General features: G+C 49.5%; 1 protein-coding gene across 3 annotated transcripts in view; it reads left to right on the top strand.

The window, feature by feature from the left end:
• Nucleotides 1–21852, top strand: part of SH3PXD2B (SH3 and PX domains 2B) — a 129539-nt gene that overhangs the window by 13181 nt on the left and 94506 nt on the right. For all 3 annotated transcript variants that reach the window (XM_054556237.2, XM_002816199.6, XM_063724397.1), the window contains exon 2: nt 18990–19070. In XM_054556237.2, the coding sequence (XP_054412212.1) occupies nt 18990–19070 (81 nt within the window). The remainder of the gene's footprint in view (nt 1–18989; nt 19071–21852) is intronic.

Raw genomic sequence — 21852 nt, 5'->3', positions numbered from 1 at the left:
CTAGAATATATGCCCAGCCCAAGTGTGTTTCTTGAACAAAGCCATTAACTGCTTGGACCCTCGCAGTCCCAAGGTCCCATGATTCTAAGGCAACAGCCACTGACGTCCTTGGTGCTGAGACAGAATCACATGTGATGACGCCCTGCTGGCCCCAGGCCGAGCAGTCAGTGTGTCATCGTGTTTAAGCTGCAGGCTTTGGAGGCAGCCAGGCCTGAGTACAAACTCTGGCTTTGTCACTTTCCAGTTATATGATTTGGGCCACGTTACTTAACCTCTCAGAACCTCAGTATCTTCTTCGTCTCTAAATGAGGGGGAAGGAGGGTCATCGCTGTGCCTGATACTGAAGTGAAGAGTACTAACTCTTAGTCTAGTTCGGTGGACACAGATGAGATCCTCTAGCCCCTGGGATGCTGTTAGGTTGAACCATATGAAATTGTCAATATTTAGCCTATAAAAATGGCAATTTCACTTGGTTCATCCTAATGTTGTAGGATTGACTTGGGCCTGTGGAGCTCACTCTGCTTACATGGAAGGGGGTTATAAGCCACCACTGTACCAGGGGTGTTACAGACACAATCCCATTTATACTTTACAGCAGCCCCCGAGAGACAGGTTCTTAGCACCCCCCTTTTACAGATGGGAAAACTGAGCCTCCTAACTAGCTTCTCTAGGACCCCCACTTAAGTATTGTAGTTGGGATTGAACCCAGGTCTGTCCAGTTCAGAATCTGTCGCTTCCACCATTGCTGTCTTGAGACTTGGTTTCCTTTTGCGTGTGGCATGGCCTTGCCTCACAGCTGGAAGAGCCCTGGACATTCTCTAGGACGCCCTGGCCCGGGACCTGGTGGCTCCCTACTGAGATTCCCCGTGATGCAGCCAGTCGGAGCCCCAGTTTCTAGCCCTCAGTGGGAGCTCGGGTTTGAACTGTCTTGACTGCTGCAGTTTTCTGCTCTGACATTTTTGGCTATGGTTGTGGGGCTGAAAGGTGAGAGGATGACATGTGTCAATTCTCCTTCTGCACTTTGGGGGTGTTCTTCCTGAGCTCTCCTGCCCGCTTGTTAAATTCAAGTCCTGGCACCTAGACTCCTGATCCAGGCACAGCATCCCCAGGTCTCACCCTTGCCCACAGCCGCATGGAGGCAGGGCCAAAATGGCTGCTGGAGGCAGGAGGCCAGACCTGGGGGATGCGGGGTGGGGTGGCAGAAACCCAGGCGGGTGATTGTGTAGGAGGACGTGCAGGATTGCTACTTTGCCATCTCGACCGCGTGCTCCTTGAAGACAGCTTTGATGCTACTGCCTTGCGCATAGTGGGTGCTCTTGTTGGTGGCTCCATTCACTCTGGACAGCTCTGTCAACACGAGAGAGGCCCTCACTTGAAATCTTTCACCCAGGTCTGTTTCCTTCATTGCCCGGGCTCCTCTGAGGCCTGGCAGCCTCGGAGATATCAACAAGCCCTAAGTGCTTGCCCTGGAGACTTTCCTAGAAAGCCAGCCTTCAGGTTGGTTCCGGCTGAGCCTGGGCTCCAGCTGCCAGCACCTCTGCTTGCCATTGGAAAGTTCCCCACGCTGCCTCGGGCCAGATGTGTGCGAGTAGCAGTGCGTGAGCTGGCAGCCAGAGGCCTGGGCTGGAGCTGCACGCCTGGAGCAGCGAGTGTTTCCACCAGCCCAGTGTCTCAGTCGGCAAGAGTGGAGGTGCCTGGCTTGGCCAGCCCTGGAAATAGTTCCTGCTGCCCATGCCGCTGGATAAGACTCCATCAGTTAGGGGAGCCCAGAGGGCAGGCAGGTGTGTGTGTGTGTGTGTGTGTGTGTGTACGTACACATACCTGGTTTTTACAGCTTGACATTCCTGTGTGTGTGTGTGTGTGTGTGTGTGTGTGTGTGTACGTACATATACCTGGTTTTTACAGCTTGACATTCCTGACTTTTCCTCTTAACATATCTCACTTTGCAAGATTTGAGTTGGCCCAAGGAAGATGGCTACTCAGTTGGTTGGAGCCTCCAGTGTCTAATCTCCGTAATGGGTTATTAGTGATGGCCCTGGAAGCTGTCTGTGACCAGATGGTGTGCCAAGCACCTGACATGCATTAGCGCCTTTAGCCCTCAGCCAACCCTATAAAGTAGGTACTGTTCTCTCCATTTTCCAGGTGTGAAGAAATGGAAGCTCAGAGCTGTGAGGTGATTTGCAAAGTCACAGCAGCATCAGGCTATAGAGGCAAGATTCATAGTCAGGTATTCCAAAGCCGATGCCTGTGTTTTTGGGTTTTGTTTTTTTGTTGTTTTTTTTTGTTCGTTTCTGTGGCGCAGGCTGGAGTACAGTGGCGTGATCTTGGCTTACTGCAGCCTCCACCTTCAGGGTTCAAGCGATTCTTCTGCTTCAGCCTCCTGAGTATCTGGGACTACAGACGCGCGCCACCACAGTCTGGCTAATTTTTGTATTTTTAGTAGACCAGGTTTCACCACATTCGTCAGGCTGGTCTCGAACTCCCGACCTCAGGTGATCTGCACGCCTCGGCCTCCCAAAGTGCTGGGATTACAGGCATGAACCACCACGCCCTGCCATCTTTTTTTTTTTTTTTAATGACATTAAAGCGTGATTGTTATTTTTAATTTTTTACTTTACGTGGATGCTGTAAAATTCCCTTTTGTGGTGTAACGCAGTAAAATTTTGTTTTTTTGTTGTAGCATGTTATGATGTGCAGATTCCTGTAACCTCCACTACAGAACAATTCCAACACCTCAAAGAATTCCCTCAGCTTTCCTGTTTCTGAAATGCAATGGGATGAGGCATTCCCCCTGGAGTTTAAATTGCTCCTGGGTATTCTGTCTTTCGCCATTACCTCTTCAGAGAAACCCTGGGGTGGAACGTGGACTTCCCTTTTTGGGTTGGGTCCCATGCCTGCATTCCCTCTGTGACAAAGCCAGCTCTGTTTCTGGTACCCTTGGCAATAGAGCTGTTCATTTAGCTATTTCACGGGCATTGTTACTCTCTGGACACAGAGCCTTGAGTGAGGTCACCTTGGTTTTTGACTGTGTGGCCCTGTTTCGGCTTTTTGTCTCTTTTACCAGACATTTCCTGAGAGCTCATTGTCGCCAGGCACTGGGGGGACCATGGTGAATAAGACAAACCCGGCCCTGCCCCTGAGGGCCCCCAGGGCAGTGGGAGTGCAGTAATGCAAACAGATCAGCACCCCTAGAGGAACAGGCTCTGAGAGAGGGTGGCCCTAGCCCTGTGGGAACTCAGAGAATGGGAGCTAGACTGAGACTTGGGGTGTCCAGGAAGGCTTCCAAGGAAAGGCGACTTCTAGGCTGATGCTGGAGAAATGAAGAGGAGCTGAGCAGGGCAGGGAGAGGAAATGTTCCCGCCAGAGGCAGTGGCAGGCATTGAGTCCTGGAGGCAGGAGAAAGCCAGCCAGGCTGGAGCAGAGGAGGGGCAGACTGCAGAGACCCCTAAGCCCCATGTTGTGCCTGTGTGGTGTGTTTTCTTTCTCGATTGAGGCCCTTCAAGCAGAGCTTGGTGCACAGTAGGTCTCTGTGTATATGCCGAATGAATGAATGAATGAGCTGAAGAGTTTGAGGCAGGGGGAGAGAGATCAGATTCCCACTTTGGAGGCTACTCCTCTCCCCCTACTCCTGCCCCCATTTCCCTATTTGGCACACCCCTGCACACAGGGATAAGCAGAGCCCTCAGCTCAACCAGCCACCTGAGCCTTCACTGCATGCCCTGTGGACAGAGTGCAGTAGGAACACAGCCCTAAGCATCTCATCTGACGCAAGACACCACAAGCACTTGTATTTGGGCCCTAATCCAAGTATTCACTTAATTGAAAAAATTGGGGGAAAAAAATATTGGCAGCCTGCCACCTCCAGTGTGTCACTTGCTGCAGAGCCTGAGCTTGGTGATTCCTGGCGCTGACGTGGGGACCGGAAAGCTCTGGCCTGGGGCCAGGAGACCCAAGGCCTTGGGATGCTGGGAGAAGAAAGTGAAGAGGCTTTGGAGGCTGGCAGGGCTGGGGTTGGATCTCACGTCACCCACTTCCCAGCCTCTCGACCTCAGACGCAGCATGGCTCTGTGCCTCGGTTTCCTCCTCTCCCCCTTCAGCACTTCTGGTGGTGATGCTGCCCTGGGGTGTTGGGAAATCAAACAAACTTTGGGTGCTGCAGTTCCAAAAAGAGGTTGGAGGTGCTGACCTATATAGGCCAGATGTTGGACACAAAGCTGGGGACAGTCAACAGATCAGAACCAAAGGGAACCCAGGGTCTCCACGAAGAGTGGCAGAGTCAGGTTTCCCATTAGTCAAGCCCGTGGAGCTCCATCCGACCGCCCTGCCCTCTCCTTTCTCTCCATCTCTCCCTTGCCCTTGTTTCTTTCCCTTCCCCGGCACCCACGAGGACCATACTTAGCCACCTTGGCCCTGTGTGACCAAGACAGCATATTCCCAGAGCAAGCCATCTGCAACCCAGCCAGTCGCTAACTCCCGAGCTCTTCCCAGTATCTGCCACCTGGGAACTCAGCCAGTGTGGGAGCTTGATGGAGGGAATCCAACCCCCCTCTTACAGCTGCCTTCGGAAACTGGGGTCTGTGGATTCCTAGGGACCCTCGGACATAGTCCTGAACCCTTCTCTGCAGGAAATGAATTCACCTGGATCTTGAAGCCAGCACTACTCCTCGAGCCCAGGGCTGCATGTGCTTTGGCATTTAAGCTTGCTCTGGCTGCAGAGCAGGACGGCTTTAGCAATCACAGCCTAATGACCTGCTGCATAAGCTGTGTGGCCTGTGAGCGGAAGCCCTAGCCCCTCCGTGCGCTGCGTGAGAGACAGCATATTTGCTCCCTTCATCTCCACAGGCTTCTACTGTTTCATAGGTATGAGAAACAGCAGTCTGGAGCAGAGGGCCCGCATTATCAGCACCTCCCGATGGTAGCCCTGGCTTCTGGTTCCACCTTTCCTCCCTGCTGGCTATAGGGCCTTGGGCAAGTCCCTTTCCCCTCTGGCCTCATATCCCTAACTATAGAACAAAGGATAGTCTAGAAGAGGGTTTTCAAATGTTTTAAAGGCCTGGAACCCTTTGTTGTCTGCCTGAAGCAGGCAGAATAGGGCTGTGGCCAGTGAAGGAGCCCAGGCCCTGTGTAGAGGCAGTTCTGGTGGTGATTGGGCTGCAGGCTGCTGGGTTATACCCTGTAGCATATACAGAAGAGCCAAAAGTGGCACTGCACTATGGAAACTAGGGTGGATGGCCCAAAAGCCCACCCACGGGGCCTCTCCAGGATCCTGGGGCTTCTTGGAGGCCAGTTTCACTGCTGGCCTGAGTCACTTCTAAGAGCCCTCCAGATTAAAGCTCTCTGGGCAAGTCTCTTATGCAAGAGGCCCAGAGGGGCTCAAGGAACCTGCAAGGAAATTCAGACACTGTCATGGAAGCAGAAAGAGTCCACAGCTGAGAGTGTAACCCTAAGCAAGTCACTGCACCTCTCAGCCAGCACCTCCCTATCTTCATTTGTAAAATGGAGGGATTGATCTAGACTAGGGATGCCAAGTAGGTAGTACCCATCTCACTAGCCCTCAGCCCCTGCCCCTGGCAGACATTGCTGATGGATCACAGAGTTCTGTCTCGCGGATATTCCTTTCTCACAGCCCCTGCAAGGAAACAGCCCCGGCCCCATTTGTGCCTTCTCTTGAGATGTTGTCTTCAGTCACCCAATTTGTTCCTGGCTATCCACCAGGCTTGCAGAGCCAGGAGAGGGCTCTGACTTCAGAAAGGTTACAGCTGTTGATCTATAAAAAAACAAAACTTGGCTGTGTGTGATGGCTCGCACCTATAATTCCAGCACTTTGGGAGGCTGAGGCAGGTAGATCACTTGAGGCCAGGAGTTCCAGACCACGCTGGTCAGCATACTGAGATCCCATCTCTACTAAAAAATTTGTTTATTAGCCAGGCATGGTGGTGCATGCCTGTAATTCCACCTACTCAGGAAGCTGAGGCTGGAGAATCGCTTGAGCCTGGGAATTCGAGGCTGCTGTGATTACACCACTGTACTCCAACCTGGATGACAGAGGGAGCAAGACCCTGTCTCAAACAAACAAACAAACAAATACTTCCAGATACGGTGAAAATGGCAAGGAATTCCACTAACAGAGGACCATCCTCATCCTCAATCTTACCAGCACCATCATAATTTTTGACATATCCACAAACTCCCTACAGTATATATTCCTAATACAGTATTCTTCAAATTGACTCAATTTTTACTTAAATTACTTTTAAATGGAAATTTTAGCTGTCTACTATACCTGGGGAAAATCAGTAGTAGCACTTGCTAAAAATAGAAGGAAATGAGATTCAAAAGGAAGAGAAAAAGCAATGTGTTAAGTTCTTCCTGGCTGGTGTCGCCTGTTCTGAGGTCCTCTGTTCCTTCTTTAAGAAAGGAGACCTGCTGTGTGTGGTGGCTCACGTCTGTAATCCCAGCACTTTGGGAAGCCAAGGAGGGTGGATTGCCTGATCTCAGAAGTTTGAGACCAGCCTGAGCAACATGGCAAAACCCCAACTCTACTAAAAACACAAAAAATTAGCTGGGCATGGTGGTGCACGCCTGTAATCCCAGCTACTTGGGAGACTGAGGCATGAGAATCGCTTGAACCTGGGAGGTGGAGGTTGCAATGAGCCGAGATCATGCCACTGCACTCCATCCTGGGCAAGAGGGCGAGACTCTGTCTGGAAAAAAAAAAAAAAAACAAACACTGGCCACTGCATCCCAGGACCAAAATGTAATAACTTTGTCATGGGACCAGTGCGACAGCCCCAGCCCTTGTAATTAATGCCAGCCAGGAATTTCAGCTGGATTCTTTGACAACCCTAAAAACCCCACCAAATAGATTTGCAAAGCAAAGTAAGACTGGAGGACATTCCCCCATGCCTCAGAGATTTTACTAGCAGGGCAAAAGCTTTTTACCTTGTTTTCCAGTTCACATGGTGAACACTTGGGAGCTCACAGAGCTCCGGAGGCAGGGGAAGCAGGGCGGCAGCTGTTTCACATCATCCGACCCTGGGGACAGTGTATCGATGGAGTTCTGGGGCCTTTCCAAGAGCTACAGCCCTGTGCAGAGATCTGGGCCAGTGGGTCGGCAAGGATGAGGATGTCAGCTAACCCAGGGGTGCCGGGGGCTTGCAGAGGTATCTTGGCCTGTTTATAGCCTGGCCCTGTTGTTTTTCAAGAGCCTCTAAGCTTGATACTGGCTTAAATCTTTTTATATGTTATTGATACAATATTTGTCCATTTTCATGGGACATTTATGATTTTTTTTGCACGCATAGGGTGTGTAATGATCAAGTCAGGGCATTTGGGGTGTCTGTCCCCTCAAATATTTGTCATTTCTATGTGTTGAGAGCATTTCAAGTCCTCTCTTCTAGCTATTTGGAAATACACAATACGCTGTTGTTAACTGTAGTCAGTCTACTCTGCTATTGAATGTTAGCATTTTATTCATGGAAGAGCTGACCCCTTGGCTGTTACTGCTTGGAAATGGGGCCCAAATTCCTGCATGCTTAATGAGGGCCTTCTGGACACTGGGAGTCCCCATTCCCTTAGACTGGAGTTAGACCCCGAGAGGAGGTGAAGGGTTGGGCAACATTCAGTGAACATTTGCCCTCAAGTCCCACCATGAGCAGAGATTCCAACCAACCAACATGGATTCCTTCTAGAGAACTTTCCATTTCTGGAGAGCTTAGCTTGCAAGGCAGGCTGGACCTTATCTCTATTTTTCAGAGAACAGAGAGGCTGTAAGAGGTCAAGGACTTAACCTCACTCCCATAGTAAGTTCCGGGTTGGGGCACATCTGCTGGCTCCCCGGCTGGTGAGCCAGGTTCCTCCCACCCCCACTCCGGGCATCCCTGTGCCATCAGCTGGGCTAGCACCCGGCAGGGGCTCCTTGGTGGCCCTAGGACTGAGCCAGGGTAATGGAGAAGATGCTGGCCTGGGGTTCAAGACAAGAAAGTGCCCCACAGACAGGTTTCTTTCAGTGCTCCTAGAAAGTGACATCTTTTTTTCTGATTGTAAAAGAAAATAAAGTGTAAAAAATCTGGAATATACAAGCATCAAGAACAGAATTTTTAAAGTCCCCCATATTCATACCACCCCAAAGCGAGCCACTGACATATATATGCATGGTCATGTGTCATTTAACGACAGGGATAGTTCTGAGAAATGTGTTGCTGGGCAGTTTCATCACATGAATATCATAGTGCGTACTTATACAAACCTAGATGGTATAGTCTACTGCACACCTAGGCTCTGTGGTATAGCTCACGGCTCCTGGGCTACAAACCTGTACACTGTGTTACTGTACTGAATACTGTAGGCAATTGTAACACAGTGGTGAGTATTTGAGTAGAATATACAAATACTTGCCATTGTGTTACATAGAAAAGGTTTTGTAAAAATACTATGTTATAATCTTACGGAACCACTGTTGTATATGTGGTCCGTCATTGGAAAATGTTAGGCGGTGCGTCACTGTGTGTGTGTGTGTGTGTGTGTGTGTGTGTGTGTGTGTACAGACACACAAACGCACATACATTTAGATATGGTACAGTCAATTCCTCCCCCGCTCCCCCTTTTTTTTTTTTTTGAGACAGATTTTCGCTCTTGTTGACCAGGCTGGAGTGCAAAGCATGACCTCAGCTCACTGCAATCTCCGCCTCCCAGATTCAAGTGATTCTTCTCCCGCAGCCTCCCGAGTAGCTGGAATTACAGGCATGCACCACCATGCCTGGCTAATTTTTGTATTATTAGTAGAAACAGGGGTTCACCAGCCAGGCTGGTCTTGAACTCCTAACCTCAGGTGATCCACCTGCCTCAGCCTCCCAAAATGCTGGGATTACAGGCGGACCGCACCCAGCCAGTCAATCCTCATTATTCATAGATTTCGTGTTTGCGAATTTGCCTCCTTGCTAAAATTTATTTGTAACTCAAAAGCAATACTGGAAGCACTTTTGTGGGCATTTTCGGACATGGGCACGTGCAGAGCGGTGAAAAATTTGAGTCACCCAACATGCACGTTCCCAGCTGAGGTTGAATGAGCAACACTCCCCCCTCATTTCAGCTCCCATACTCTAAACAAGAATCCTTGTTCTAGTCTATGAGTGCTGCATTTGTACGTTTTTGTGCTTTTTGTTGATTTTGCTGTTTAGTATGGCCCACAAATGCTGTGCTAACATGCTGTCTGGTGAGCCTAAACGCAAGATGGCTGTGATGTGCCTATGGAGAAGCTTCATTCAGGCACAAGTTGCAGTGCTGTTGACTGTGAGTTCAGCGTTGATGAATTAACCATGCATATTAAATAAGGTTGTTTATTTCTTTGTTTGTTTGTTTGAGACGGAGTCTCACTCTGTTGTCCAGGCTGGAGTGCAGTAGCACAATCTCGGCTCACTGCAACCTCCACCTCCCAGGTTCAAGCGATTCTCCTGCCTCAGCCTCTCCAGTAGCTGGGATTACAGGCGCCCACCCGCCTGGGTGATTTTTGTATTTTTAGTAGAGATGGAGTTTCACCATGTTGGCCAGGCTGGTCTCAAACCCCTGACCTCAGGTGATCCGCTCGCCTCGGCCTCCCAAACTTTTAGGACTACAGGCGTAATCTAGGATTACGAGCCACTGCGCCCAGCCTAAATAAGGTATCTTTAAAGAGAAACACACATGCAACAAAGTTATGTATTGATCACTTCACAAAACCAAAACATAGGCTCAAAAGACCCTAACCGTGTATTTCTCCTAGAGTATTTGCTAAATCAGTGTTCTCAGTGACTTTACAGAACGTAACTACCGCAAACAATGAGCATCACCTGTGTGTGTGTGTGCAATGGGTGTCTGTGTATACAAACACCCACACACATTTATATACAGTTGATATCATTACAGAACTTTTTTGAGATTGAGATTACATTGTTTTAGCTTGTTCTTTTTACCTAAGATAATGCCTGAACTTTTCCCCTGTAATTCATGGAATTGTTTTAGTTGCACAAAAACCCTCATCATGCCAAAAGGAGAATTAGCTGAAAGGCCCAGGCCCCTGTTGTGCGTCATAGTAGCCTCCGGTGGGCGGGCAGGCCTGGGAAGCAGGAACTGGAGTACTGCCCGAAGCCAAGCCAGGCTCTCCCCGTCGCTCTTCCCCCAACACCTCTCCTTCACTTATCCTCTCTGCAGACCTAGTGTTTGGAGCACGGCTCCGGGTTGCAGCTCTTCTGGATGGAGCTGGCATGCTCAGAGCTGATTCCAGATTTCTGAGAAAGAAAGAACCTGATTGGCCAGGCTTGAATCTGTGACTGTGTCCATGGGCCAGTCAGCTGTGACCATGGGGGTTAGGCAGAACAGGTGGTTACAGCCTGGGCGCGGTGGCTCACGCCTGTAATCCCAGCACTTTGGGAGGCCGAGGCGGGTGGGTCACCTGAGACCAGAAGTTCGAGACCAGCCTTGGGAACATGGTGAAACCCCGTCTCTATTAAAAATACAAAAATTAGCCAGGAGTGGTGGTGGGCGCCTGTAATCCCAGCTACTTGGGAGGCTGAAGAACGAGAATCGCTTGAACCCGGGATGTGGAGGTTGCGTTGAGCCAAGATCGCACCACTGCACTCCAGCCTGAGTGACAGAACGAGACTCCATCTCAAAAAAAAAAAAAAAAGAACAGGTGGTTACTTCTCAAGTGGGGCGTTGGCCAGGGGGTTTGGTTTTCTTTCCTGCCTTTTCAAAGTGGTCAAGCTTAAGAAAAGTGGCTTTTGGAGGCCCTGGCACAGGTTGGTCCTCAGAGGAAGAGGGTTATTCTGGCCCAGGCCACAAAACGCCTAACACCATCCATGAGCAGTGTCACTCTTGCTCCCAATGTCAGCTCCTGGAAAGGTCGGGCTGACCTGGGACAGTTCTCAACCATACGTGGAGTATGAAAGCCAGGAAGGATGAAGCCCGGGCGCCAGTCAGGCTCTCAAGTGTGTGGCAGTTGGCATTTGGGTCAGATAATGGCTCCCTTCCATTCAGACTGAGGCCCAGGGTGGGTGGGGGTGTCAGGGCCTTCCCCACAGGCACCCATGGGGAGGGACAGAGCCCTGACCCTCTGGCAGCTGGGAAACTGTGCCCCAGGCTCAGGCACGGTGGGCCTGTGTTCCCAGGACTATGGGAGCCATCCGCCTGCAGCCCTGTGGGACCCAGAGAACAGAAAGGACAGGTGGAGAGGGCAGAGCCCAGGGAGATGGGTGTGGGATGGAGAGAGGTGGGACAGGCTGTGGGAAGTTCATTTGTAGGGAGAAGGAGCAGGGACAAGGGTTCCCTCACCTTTGTGACTCTCTGCTCACAGTGATGCTGCTGCTGACAGTTTCTTTTTGTGTAACATTTACCATATCCAGGCACCGAGCGAAAGAATCTACATGCATGTTCTCATTTCATCCTCGCCCCAACTTTGCAGTTAGTAATATTGCAGACCTCATTTTTTACAAATGAGGAAACTGAGTCATGGGGGTTAAGCCACTTTCCCAAGAGCACAAAGCTAGTTGAGAAGGAAGCAGGATATAAATCCAGGCCATTGTGACCCTAGAACTCCACAGCCTCGCAGAACAGTAGGATGATGTGCTGGTCACTCTGACAGTTAGGAGGGTGAGCAGACATCTCCCTGCTGGCCCACGCTCCAGCTGCAGCCAAGCTGGGGCACGGCATGGCAGGATTAAAGGTGACCTAGGTTAGAGTCCCTGCTCTGCATGTCATAGCTGTGCAACTGTAGGCACTGTACTTCTGAGACTGTGTCCCTTGCTAGGAAAACATGGGAAGTGTTAGCCTGGCCTGCTGGCTCGGGGATTTGGAAGAGACCAAGTTCAGCCATCTACCCACCTCTGCAAAAGGATCCTGGCTCAGCACACCCCACCCCAATGCCTCCAACCCTCCCTTCACCACCAGTTCGGGTTCTCGCTGACTTAGAGGAAGTGAGGAAACCCAGGACTTCTGTTCCTGGTGAAACTGGGTTTGCAATCAGGTTGGAGAGTCTGGACTTGGTTAGATCACACAGGCCCTGCTGCTGAGATTGTGTAAGAAGAGATTTAAAGGGTGGATGATTCCGGCTCAAATCCTGTCTGGGAACAGAAGGAAACCTCCGTGACTCTCTAACCCCAGTTGTGGTTTCTGTGCTTCCTTGTTCCTTGAGCAAAGGGAAGGAGTCCCAGCTGCTCCCCAAAACATGTTGCTCCCGAGGGGCGGGGGTGTTTGCAGATTGTGGTGAAGCAGCACAGGGGACAGAGAGGAAAAGCAAGGGGGCAGGACCACCTCAGCAACATGGCCAGGGTCCCTTTCTACAGACCAAAGGCCTGCCGAGGAGAGGCGCTCCTCTCTGTGAGGGCTTGGCCTCCTGGCATCTCATTTTCTTCCCCATTTATTCACAAAGCATAGATTTTTCCACCCTGCCCAGTGCTGGGCATACAGCAGTCCATTAAAAGACAGGCCAGGCCCTTGCTCGTGTGAAACTTAGAACCCAGCAGGAAATCAGACACTTGAGCAATTTCAGTAAAGAGTTCATTGGCTTTGTGATGGGGAAGTGGGTGCTAAGGAGACCTATAGCAGGGGCATCCAACCTCATACTGGTGGGCAGGGAGCAGTCACAGAGGGCTTTCTGGAGGCAGTAGCATCTGAGCTGTGCCCTGATAGTTGACTTGTAGAACATTGCCCATTCCAGATCTGTCTGCTTTCTTATGATGTCATTTATCTTGTTCCTCTGCCTCCTATATTTCTTGTAAATTGGAACCTAGGTCAAGAGCTTGAGCTCAAGTTGAACATTGTTGGCAGCAATACCAACAGCAGATTGTGTATACTTCACATTGCATCACCTCAAGGGCCACACAGTAACTGGGTTGTCTCTCTATCCATGAGGCTAGGTTTGGTCACCTGGTTACAGTTGTAGAGTTACACATTTTTCCCCTGGCTGGGAAAGTAATCATGGGGTTATACTTTGACACCGTGTGAGTGTCCTGTTCAACAGCCTTTCACCCGGTGGTTCGGCACCCACTGAGGATCTTCCCAGAGTGGCTGTGGCATTTTGCTTCTCCACCAGCAATGCATGAGGGTTCCAGTTGCCATGCATTTTCATCAGCACTTATTATTGTCGCTATTTTTTAATTGTAGCCATTCCGATAGATGAATAGTGGCATCTCCTCCTGGTTTCACTTTGCCTCGCTAGTGGCAGTGACCATATTTCATGTGCTTCGTTGCCCTCCATATGTCCTCTTGGATGAAGTGTCTCTTTAAGTCTTTTGTCCATCTTGTCATCTGGTTGGTTGTTTCCTTACAACCAAGACTTCAAGAAATGTATTCTGCATAGAAGTTGTTTCTCAGATGTGCAGCTCCTGTTTTGAAAGCTGTGCCGTGGGGAAAGTTTTAGTGTCATTTCCAGGGCACGTGACGTGGAGTATGTAAATCTCTGCAGGAAATCTGCTTTAAAAAATTGTTTCTTTGGCCGGGTACGTGGCTCACGCCTGTAATCCCAGCACTTTGGGAGGCCGAGGTGGGTGGATCACGAGGTCAGGAGTTCAAGACCAGCCTGGCGAACATAGTGAAACCCCATCTCTACTAAAAATACAAAAAATTAGCCGGGCATGGTGGCAGGTGCCTGTAATCCCAGCTACTCGGGAGGCTGAGGCGGAGAATTGCTTGAACCCGGGAGGTGGAGGTTGCGGTGAGCTGAGATCACCCCACTGCACTCCAGCCTGGATGACAGAGCAAGACTCCATCTCAAAAAAAAAAAAAAATCATGGTAACACACACAACATAAAACTTAACATTTCAGCCATTTCCTAGCAACCATCACCACCATCCATCGCCAGAACTTTTTTCATCTCCCTAGACTGAAACTCTGCACCCATTAAACAACAACTCCCAGCCAGGCACGGTGGCTCACGGCTGTAATCCCAGTACTTTGAGGTACTGAGGCGGGAAGGTCACTTGAGCCAGGAGTTCGATACCAGCCTAGGCAACAAAGCGAGACCCTGTCTCTACAAAAAAATAATAATAATAAAATTAACCAGGCATAATGGCACATGCCTGTAGTCCCAGCTACTTGGGAGGCTGAGGTGGGAGGATTGCTTGAGTCCAGGAATTTGAGGTTGCAGTGAGCTATGATCACACCACCGTACTCCACCCTGGGTGACAGAGCGAGACCTCATCTCAAAAAAATGAAAAATAACCACTCCCCATTCTACCCATTCTGGCAGCCACCATTCTCCTTTCTCTGTCTATGAATTTGACTACTCCAGGTACCTCCTGTAATCATACAGTATTTGTTCTATTGTGACCGGCTTATTTCACATAGCCTAATATCCTCAAGGTTCATTCATAGGGTAGCATGTGTCAGAATTTTCTCTTTTTAGAGCTGAATAATGTCGCATTTTATGTATAAACCACATTTTCTTTATGCACGCATCCATCAATGGACACTTGGGTTGCTTCCGTCTTTGGCCTCTTGTGAATACTACTATGAGGAAGTCTTTAATTCCTTAGCACCAAGCCACTAAGTATTACCTGGGTTGGGGATGTAAAAAAGTAAAGGTCTAGTGTGTTAGGATTGCACTGGTTGCAAGTAACAGACACCAAATCAAACTGGTGTGAACAAGAAAAGGACTATTTTGGCTTGCATCTGGGAAATGTCCCGGATTCAGGCTGGATCCAGGGGTTCAAATGTTGCCACGGGGTCTGAGCCCTCCTCTCTCCCTCTGGCTCTGCTTTCTTCTGTGTGACAGGCGCTTTCCATGGGAAATTCCTGGTGTAGGTTCTCCCAGCAGCCACTGAGCGGGCAAAATGGTCTGTTCCCTGAGAGTGCCATCGAAAGTCCTGGAATTGGGTCTCATCCACCCTGTGCCCATCCCTGAGTCATCATTCATCAGCAGGGCTGTGGTTGGCTGGGCCTGGGAGGGAGACATGCCCACTCCCGTCATGAAGACCAGAGGAGGGATTCCCCGTGGGAAATCAGGATTCTGTTACCAAAAGGAGGGGAAGGTACTAGACAAGCACGAACATGGGATGACCACTGTGAGGGAAGCTCAATGTTGCACTCCTCGTGCGTGCCAGCTGTTGGCCCCATCTCCATTAGCTATTGTGGCTTACCCCTCAAGGGAGATTATTGTCCTCGTTTTAGAGAGAAGCGTGAGTGGCCAGAGGTGAGTGCCTTGTGAGTTTCTCTAGCAGCAGAGCTGGCTCTGTGACCCAGGGTGCGTGCTCTCTCACCAGCCCCCAAACCCAGGATGGGGACAAAGCCCTACGCTAGGGCAGCTCTCGTTAAAAAATTAGATCTCTGCCTAAAAATGCAGACATCACGTTGTGTTCAGGGGTTGATTCCAATAAACCAATTAGGCTTGCTGCAGAGTCCTTGTACTGTATGTTCAGAACTTTAAAAATTGTAAACAGGAGATCAGTGATGAATTGTGTAAGCAGAATTTTTATTTTCCATTTATGGGAGTGTGCTTTTTGTTGGTTTGAAGAAAAAAATCCATTCTTTGACAATTTTTCCTTGTTTTTTAATCCCCGTTGGCAGTGTCCTTGACAGTCATTCAAACCTAGCTTAAGCATCCCCAGTGGCGGGGACCTTTGGTACAGTATTTTCCCTTTCTGGCCCTCAGTTTACCCATCTGGCAGGTGCAGCCCTTCAATGAGCTGCATTCTTTGGTCTGCTCCAGCTCTAACTTCCTGTAAGTGGTGCAAAAGGTGCCTTACTGGTGTCCCTGCCCCTCTTCAAGCCATTTCCACACAGCAGCTGGAGAGATACATATGGATATTTTTAAACACGTACCCTGGATCCTGTCGCACGCCTCCCCCACCCCTTCAAGCTCTTCAATAGAATGAAATCCAGACGCTTCTCTGTGGCCTGCAAGCCCCTCCTCATCAGCTGCTGCCTCCTCCCCAGCTCAGCCCCTTCCTCCCGCAGCGCTGTCGGCTGTCATACTCTCCTGTTCCTCACATAGACAAGCATTTTCCTGCTGCCACATCTTCGTTCCCACTTTTCTTTTTCCCTGTACACCCTTTCCTCAGCTCTCAGCCAGCTCCTCACCCTTCAGATCTCAGTTCAAAGGTTGCCTGCTCAGATAGGCTTCCCTTCCAAGGCCCCCTTATCTAAGTAGCCAGCCCCCCCCCACCTACCATCCTCATGCAGACTTCGGGGTCCTGCCCAGCATGTTGGCAGGTTTGCTGGTTTATTGCCCATCTCTCCACTTAACAAGGGCAGGGTCTGGGTCTGCCTTGCTCCCCATAGTATCTCAACCCCTAGCAGAGGGCCTGGCATGCAGTCGGTGCTTAATAGATGTTGAAGAGTGAATGAGTGAATGAATGGAAACCATTCAAAATCTCCATGCTGCAGTCTTGGTGAAGCAGGGTGGAAAGCTAAGAAACAGATTTGAAGTCTTCTTGTTAAGTAAAACACCAGGACTGTTCAGTGTTTTTTCACATCACAAAGTCGCCTTTCTGAGATGTTGACTGACTTTTACCTCCTGAAGGATGCCTTGGCCCCTTCCCTGGCTCCGTGAGTTACCTAGGAACGGGGAGCGCAAACAAAGAAGAAGGGTGGGCTGGATGCCCAAATCCTTGGTGTCAAAGGAGCCTGTTTTTATGAGCAGGGATGGGGTAGGCATTGGGCGGTCTGAGAGCAAGGTGCTGAGGTTTCATGAACTTTTTCTCTGTTCCTGGCAAGGTGCTCAGAGCTTTTTCCTCTTGTGCTAATCACAACTCAGTATGCTTGATGACCCCATTTTACCAGATAAGAAAGCTGAGGCTCCAGGAGTTAGGAAATTGTGTGAGTCCAGAGCTTCTTGACTCTAGAGCCCAAGCTCCCCCATTTCTGCCATGTTTTGAAATATAATCTGTGTTGGGTTTGATGAGGCCGTGCCAGGTGAACTCCTTAACGTGGCGTTCAAGGTCACCTCCAACCTTGTCCTGATTTATCTTAACATTTTTCATCTCTTCTCACCGAAGAACCTTCTCCTATAAGTCCATGATATTCACACTGGTGTCTGGCCTCAGCCCCTAAAGTTGTTCTATCTGTTTCTGTTTGGAATGTGAATGTTCTCCTAAGAATTCATCTGAAAAGAGACTGGCTAAAACCACTGTGGAAACCGCTGCCAGGCACAGTGTGGCTTCACCCTGATGGTCTTTGTTCTACCCTCATTCCCCTCTACCCGCAGCCACTGCCTTCTTCTCCTGCTGTCTAAGTCCTACATGACCATCAGTTACACTGTGGTGGTTCCAGGCTTCAGAGATCTCTCTCCTGCCCCCTTCCGGTATCAACCTGGACTGGATTACGTGGGTCAGAAACCCAACTTAAACTGGCTGCAAAAGTTATTCAAGAGAGTGGATGTGGCCCAAGACGTAATTATTGGCCCAGGAAACTGGACAGTCCAGGAATAAATTTAGCTTCAGGCAGAGCTGGATGTAAGCTTAGACTGTGTCATCGGGATGGTGGCTCCTTTCTCAGGCAGGCTCCCCTGCACCCCCGGTGAGGATAGGTAGCCCCCAGCAGCTCCACATCCTGACAGCCTGTCAACTTCAGGAGAAGAGCTTGGCTTTCTCCAGAGTTGGAGCAAAAGTCCCAGGGCAGGCCGGGCGCGGTGGCTCAGGCATGTAATCCCAATACTTTGGGAGGCCGACGCAGGCAGATCATTTGAGGTCAGGAGTTCGAGACCAGCCTGAGCAACATGATGAAACCCCGTCTCTACTAAAAATACAAAAATTAGCCAGGCACGGTGGCGCTCGCCTGTAATCCTAGCTACTCAGGAGGCTAAAGCACGAGAATCTCTTGAACCTGCGAGGAAGTGAGCCGAGATCGTGCCACTGCACTCCAGCCTGGGCGACAGAGCTAGACTCCGTCTCCAAAAAAAAAAAGTCCCAGGGCGGACTCCTACTGGCTCTGATTGGCCCAGCTCAAGTCACATGTTCTCCCTTCAACCAATCACCCCCCCCCCCGTATCCAAGGGGGTGAGCTGAAGGTAGGGAAGGAGGATTCCAGGAGTCAGTCATCTTCACTTATGTATGCGTTGTCTCTCCTTCTAACCCTCACCTCATGGAGGACAGGGACACTGCCTGTGAAACCCCAGGGCCTCTAACAGCACTGAGCGCCTTATGTTTCTATGACATTTCTCTGTTTCCAAACAGCTTTCACGTGTGCATATATTTTAATTGTCACAACTACCCTATAGCAACAGATAGTTTATGCAGTCCAGGAATGGGTCACAGGTATGCTGATCCCTTAACCCTTAGGTGTCTACCTGGTGTGTCCGGGGCCACCAAAGGCCCCAGCCAGGCACCTCTGACCTCTGATAGTCACCTCAGTTTGCCCGGGTTTGTTATCAATGTATTGTTTTCTGTGTGTGCCGTGACGTGTGACACAGGTTGGAAGCACAGCCCAGTGGTTTATAAAATGGTCCTTCATCCTTAATTTCATCAGCACCTCACATCTATCCTGGGAGGCAGAGGAGACAGAGGAAGCAGGTGCTGTTAGCCCCATTCACAGGAGAAACTGGGACTCGGGGAAAAAATAACTTGGCCCAGGTCCTCGTCGGTGGAGACAGCATGATGGGCTGGCCTATGGAAAATATAAGATGGCCAAGAGCTGCACGTCTTCGTGACTTCTCCTGATGAAAGTCAAGGTTTTAGGAATGACTGGCAAGATGGCCAGCCTGTCTCTCACTGAACTGAGCGGGTAGCGAGGAATCCTGGCAGTGCTGAATATAGCAGCTTCTCCTGAGCTGATGCAGTGCCAATGCATCCCCATACTTGATGTCATTCATCCTTTGCACAACTCTGTTGGGGGTTATTATACTCATTTTATTGAGGAGGGAGTTGAGGCTTACAGCAAGCAACTTGTCCAGCCAGTCATTGGCAGAGCTAAGGCTGAAACCCACATCTTTCTGACTCTGAGTCTTGTGTTCCCCCTGGGTCCCAGAGATTGGGAGGCCACCTTCTCGTGTTAACACCCATCTCCTCTGTTGCTCCCGCAGGTCTACATCATCCGGGTCACGTGGTCCAGTGGCTCCACTGAGGCCATTTACCGGCGCTACAGCAAGTTTTTTGACCTCCAGGTAAGGATTTGAGGTCTCTGGTGAGCGGCAGGATGGGAAAGAGTTTAATTGGACTTACATTCACTACAACTTTAGAGTCCAGAATTTTTTTAATTTCCCAGACTTAAAAATGACATCCACGGCTGGGCACGGTGGCTCACACCTGTAATCCCAGCACTTTGGGAGGCTAAGGTGGGCGGATCACTTGAGGTTAGAAGTTTGAGACCAGCCTGGCCAACATGGTGAAACCCCATCTCTACTAAAAATACAAACATTAGCCGTGTGTGGGGACGGGTGCCTGTAATCCCAGCTAGTTGGAAGGCTGAGGCAGGAGAATTGCTTGAACCCGGGAGGCAGAGGTTGCAGTGAGCCAAGATTGTGCCATTGCACTCCAGCCTGGGCAACAAGAGCAAAACTCCCTCTCAAAAAAAAAAAAAAAAAAAAAAAAATGACATCCATTACTTTTGAGACACAAATAATGTGCTTTTTTGCTTTATGCTTTGATATTTCATATTTTCTCCGTAAGAGAAAGGGTACATGTTGACTGCTCCAGAATGGAGGGTGATCTGGAAATCATTTCCAAATGGCTTTGGCATGCAGTGTTTGAACTTAAGTTTTAAACGATAATCGTGTTTGCTGGTGAGCTGGGTTTGTTGAGTGTGTCTAGACTTTTGGGGCCATTCAGCTCTGAAGACAGACCTGCATCTCCTGCCTCACCTTGGCTTCTCTCCACAGGCCTTTGCCCTCCCCACACACTCCTGTGCCTTCCGGGCTCACTCATGGTTCCAGTAACCCCTTCTGCCCTTCAGGACTCTCACCCCCTGGGAAGCCTTGCCTTTGTTCCCTGGCCAGCAAGGGCCACCCATTCTGTGTCCCTACAGCTGTGTGTGTGTCTCTGTATTAAAGCTGTCTGCTTGTCTGTCTCCCCGCCTAGACTGTGACTATCATGGGCCAGAACCACATCTTTCTCTTCCTCTCTGTCCTTAATAGTTTATTCAAGGCCTAACACACAGTATATGTCCAGTCAGTGTTTGGTGAATGAATGAATGAATGAACGAACACCATGTATGCTACCAGTCTTATAGGGAGCCAGGCAGAATGTGAACAGCTCAGTATAAGCTCATCCCCATTAGGGTAAAACAAGTCCAACCAGTGGGTCAGTAGGTTCTTCTTGATGTCACTAATAGCGAGTAACAGCAAGTGTGAGAGGTAGTCATGGTTCCTCCTCGTAGGATGTAACAGAGTTATTTAGAAAACCCTCGGGAGACACTGGGAACTTGCCCGGCTTTCTGAACATGTGTCTTCTCCCAGCCTCCTGGTAAGGGGCTATGTCACCTCTCAGGCCAACACAAGTCTCCATCCTGACATGACAGCCTTCTTTTCAGTCAGAATGCTTCTGTTGCAAGTGACAGAAACCCAATTCAAGCTGGCTGAAGTAAACAGGAGGTTTTTTTGCGGGTGTAACTGAACGTCCTAGGAGAATATATCACCCAGGCTTCAGGCACATCTTAATCCAGGGTTTTTCTGGTGTCACCTGATCTGGCTTCTTCCTCTCATTCCAGTCCCTCCTTCCATGGTGCTGCCTTTATCCTCGGATCCCACATGATTGCACAATGATACAACAGCTCTGGGCTCACACCCAGCAGGAAAGGGTAAAAGTCACTTGTCAGAAATCCCAGCAAACACATTATTGTGTGTCATAGGCTCAACTCGACGCCAATCGATATGAGTGAGAAATGTAGCAGCCAATGGGCTTGCTGGAGTCCCTGCTCCCCCCCAGAAGTCAATAAGGGTGGAGAATGACACCTGGAGAGAGGTAGTTTCACAAACTGCCACGATCAAAGGTAAAGTCAACATTTCCTGGCCATCAGAAGACTGCCACTGTCCTTTGTACATCATCCTGTCTTTTTGCCACACAGTTTCTCTCAGAAGGTTGGCATCCTTCATTATTCTGACCTAATCTGCTCCTGACAGTGCCGAATAGAGAATTTTCAGAGCTTGTGTTTCATTATTTTGTAGGGGGAGGGGAAATAATGTGTTCCTAACTGGTTTCCCGAAACGCCTACGTAACAAACTGCCAAGAGTCATTGCATAATATAAAGCAAGTGAGACACCAGTTACCTAATTATTTAAAATGTAATGAATTCATTAGTGATGTTTTGTGTTCAGTATGTAATAATATCAAACAGTATCATAAACAAATTATATTTTTGCTTCTGCTCTGCAGCAAACAGAATGTAAATAAACAAAGCAGCTATAAGTTAAAGATGCTAAGATAGCATCTGAAGTGAACTTGACCGGAGCGAACACTGGGGCAGGGGAAGAAAGATCTAAACCCTGGGGAAGAGGAAGGGAGGATCACAGTGGTGATGCCGTGGGCAGAAGGCACAGTCCTGGCTGAGAATAAATGAGATACAAATGGAGGACCATCCATATTCTTTACCCAGATCTGTGGTGATTTATGCAGATTCAGTATAGTAGGTCTTCAAAGAGTGAGTGTTAGGTATAAACATGTTTGCAAGTTGCTAGACTGACTTTTTGTGCAGTGAGGGTCTAGATAGGGAGGGCTACCTGTATTTTGCTTTCAGAGGCCTCTTGCCTGCCTGACACCTCCAAGGAGCAGAAGAGGAGGTACGGAACAATAACACCTGATTGTTATCCTAGGAATTATTTACATCCACCGAGCAAAGCCCACTCAGCTAGCTTAGGCATGAAGAGAGGGGTGGGGTTGGATATATTGTTCCCTGAAACCCAGAGCAGAAAAATGCAGCCAGCCTTGCGGGGGCCAGGAACCGGCTGGCAG

This window comes from Pongo abelii, chromosome 4 (genome assembly GCF_028885655.2).
Source record: "Pongo abelii isolate AG06213 chromosome 4, NHGRI_mPonAbe1-v2.0_pri, whole genome shotgun sequence".
In the NCBI taxonomy this organism is placed as follows: Eukaryota; Metazoa; Chordata; class Mammalia; order Primates; family Hominidae; genus Pongo; species Pongo abelii.
This window is presented reverse-complemented; position numbering and strand designations above follow the sequence as displayed.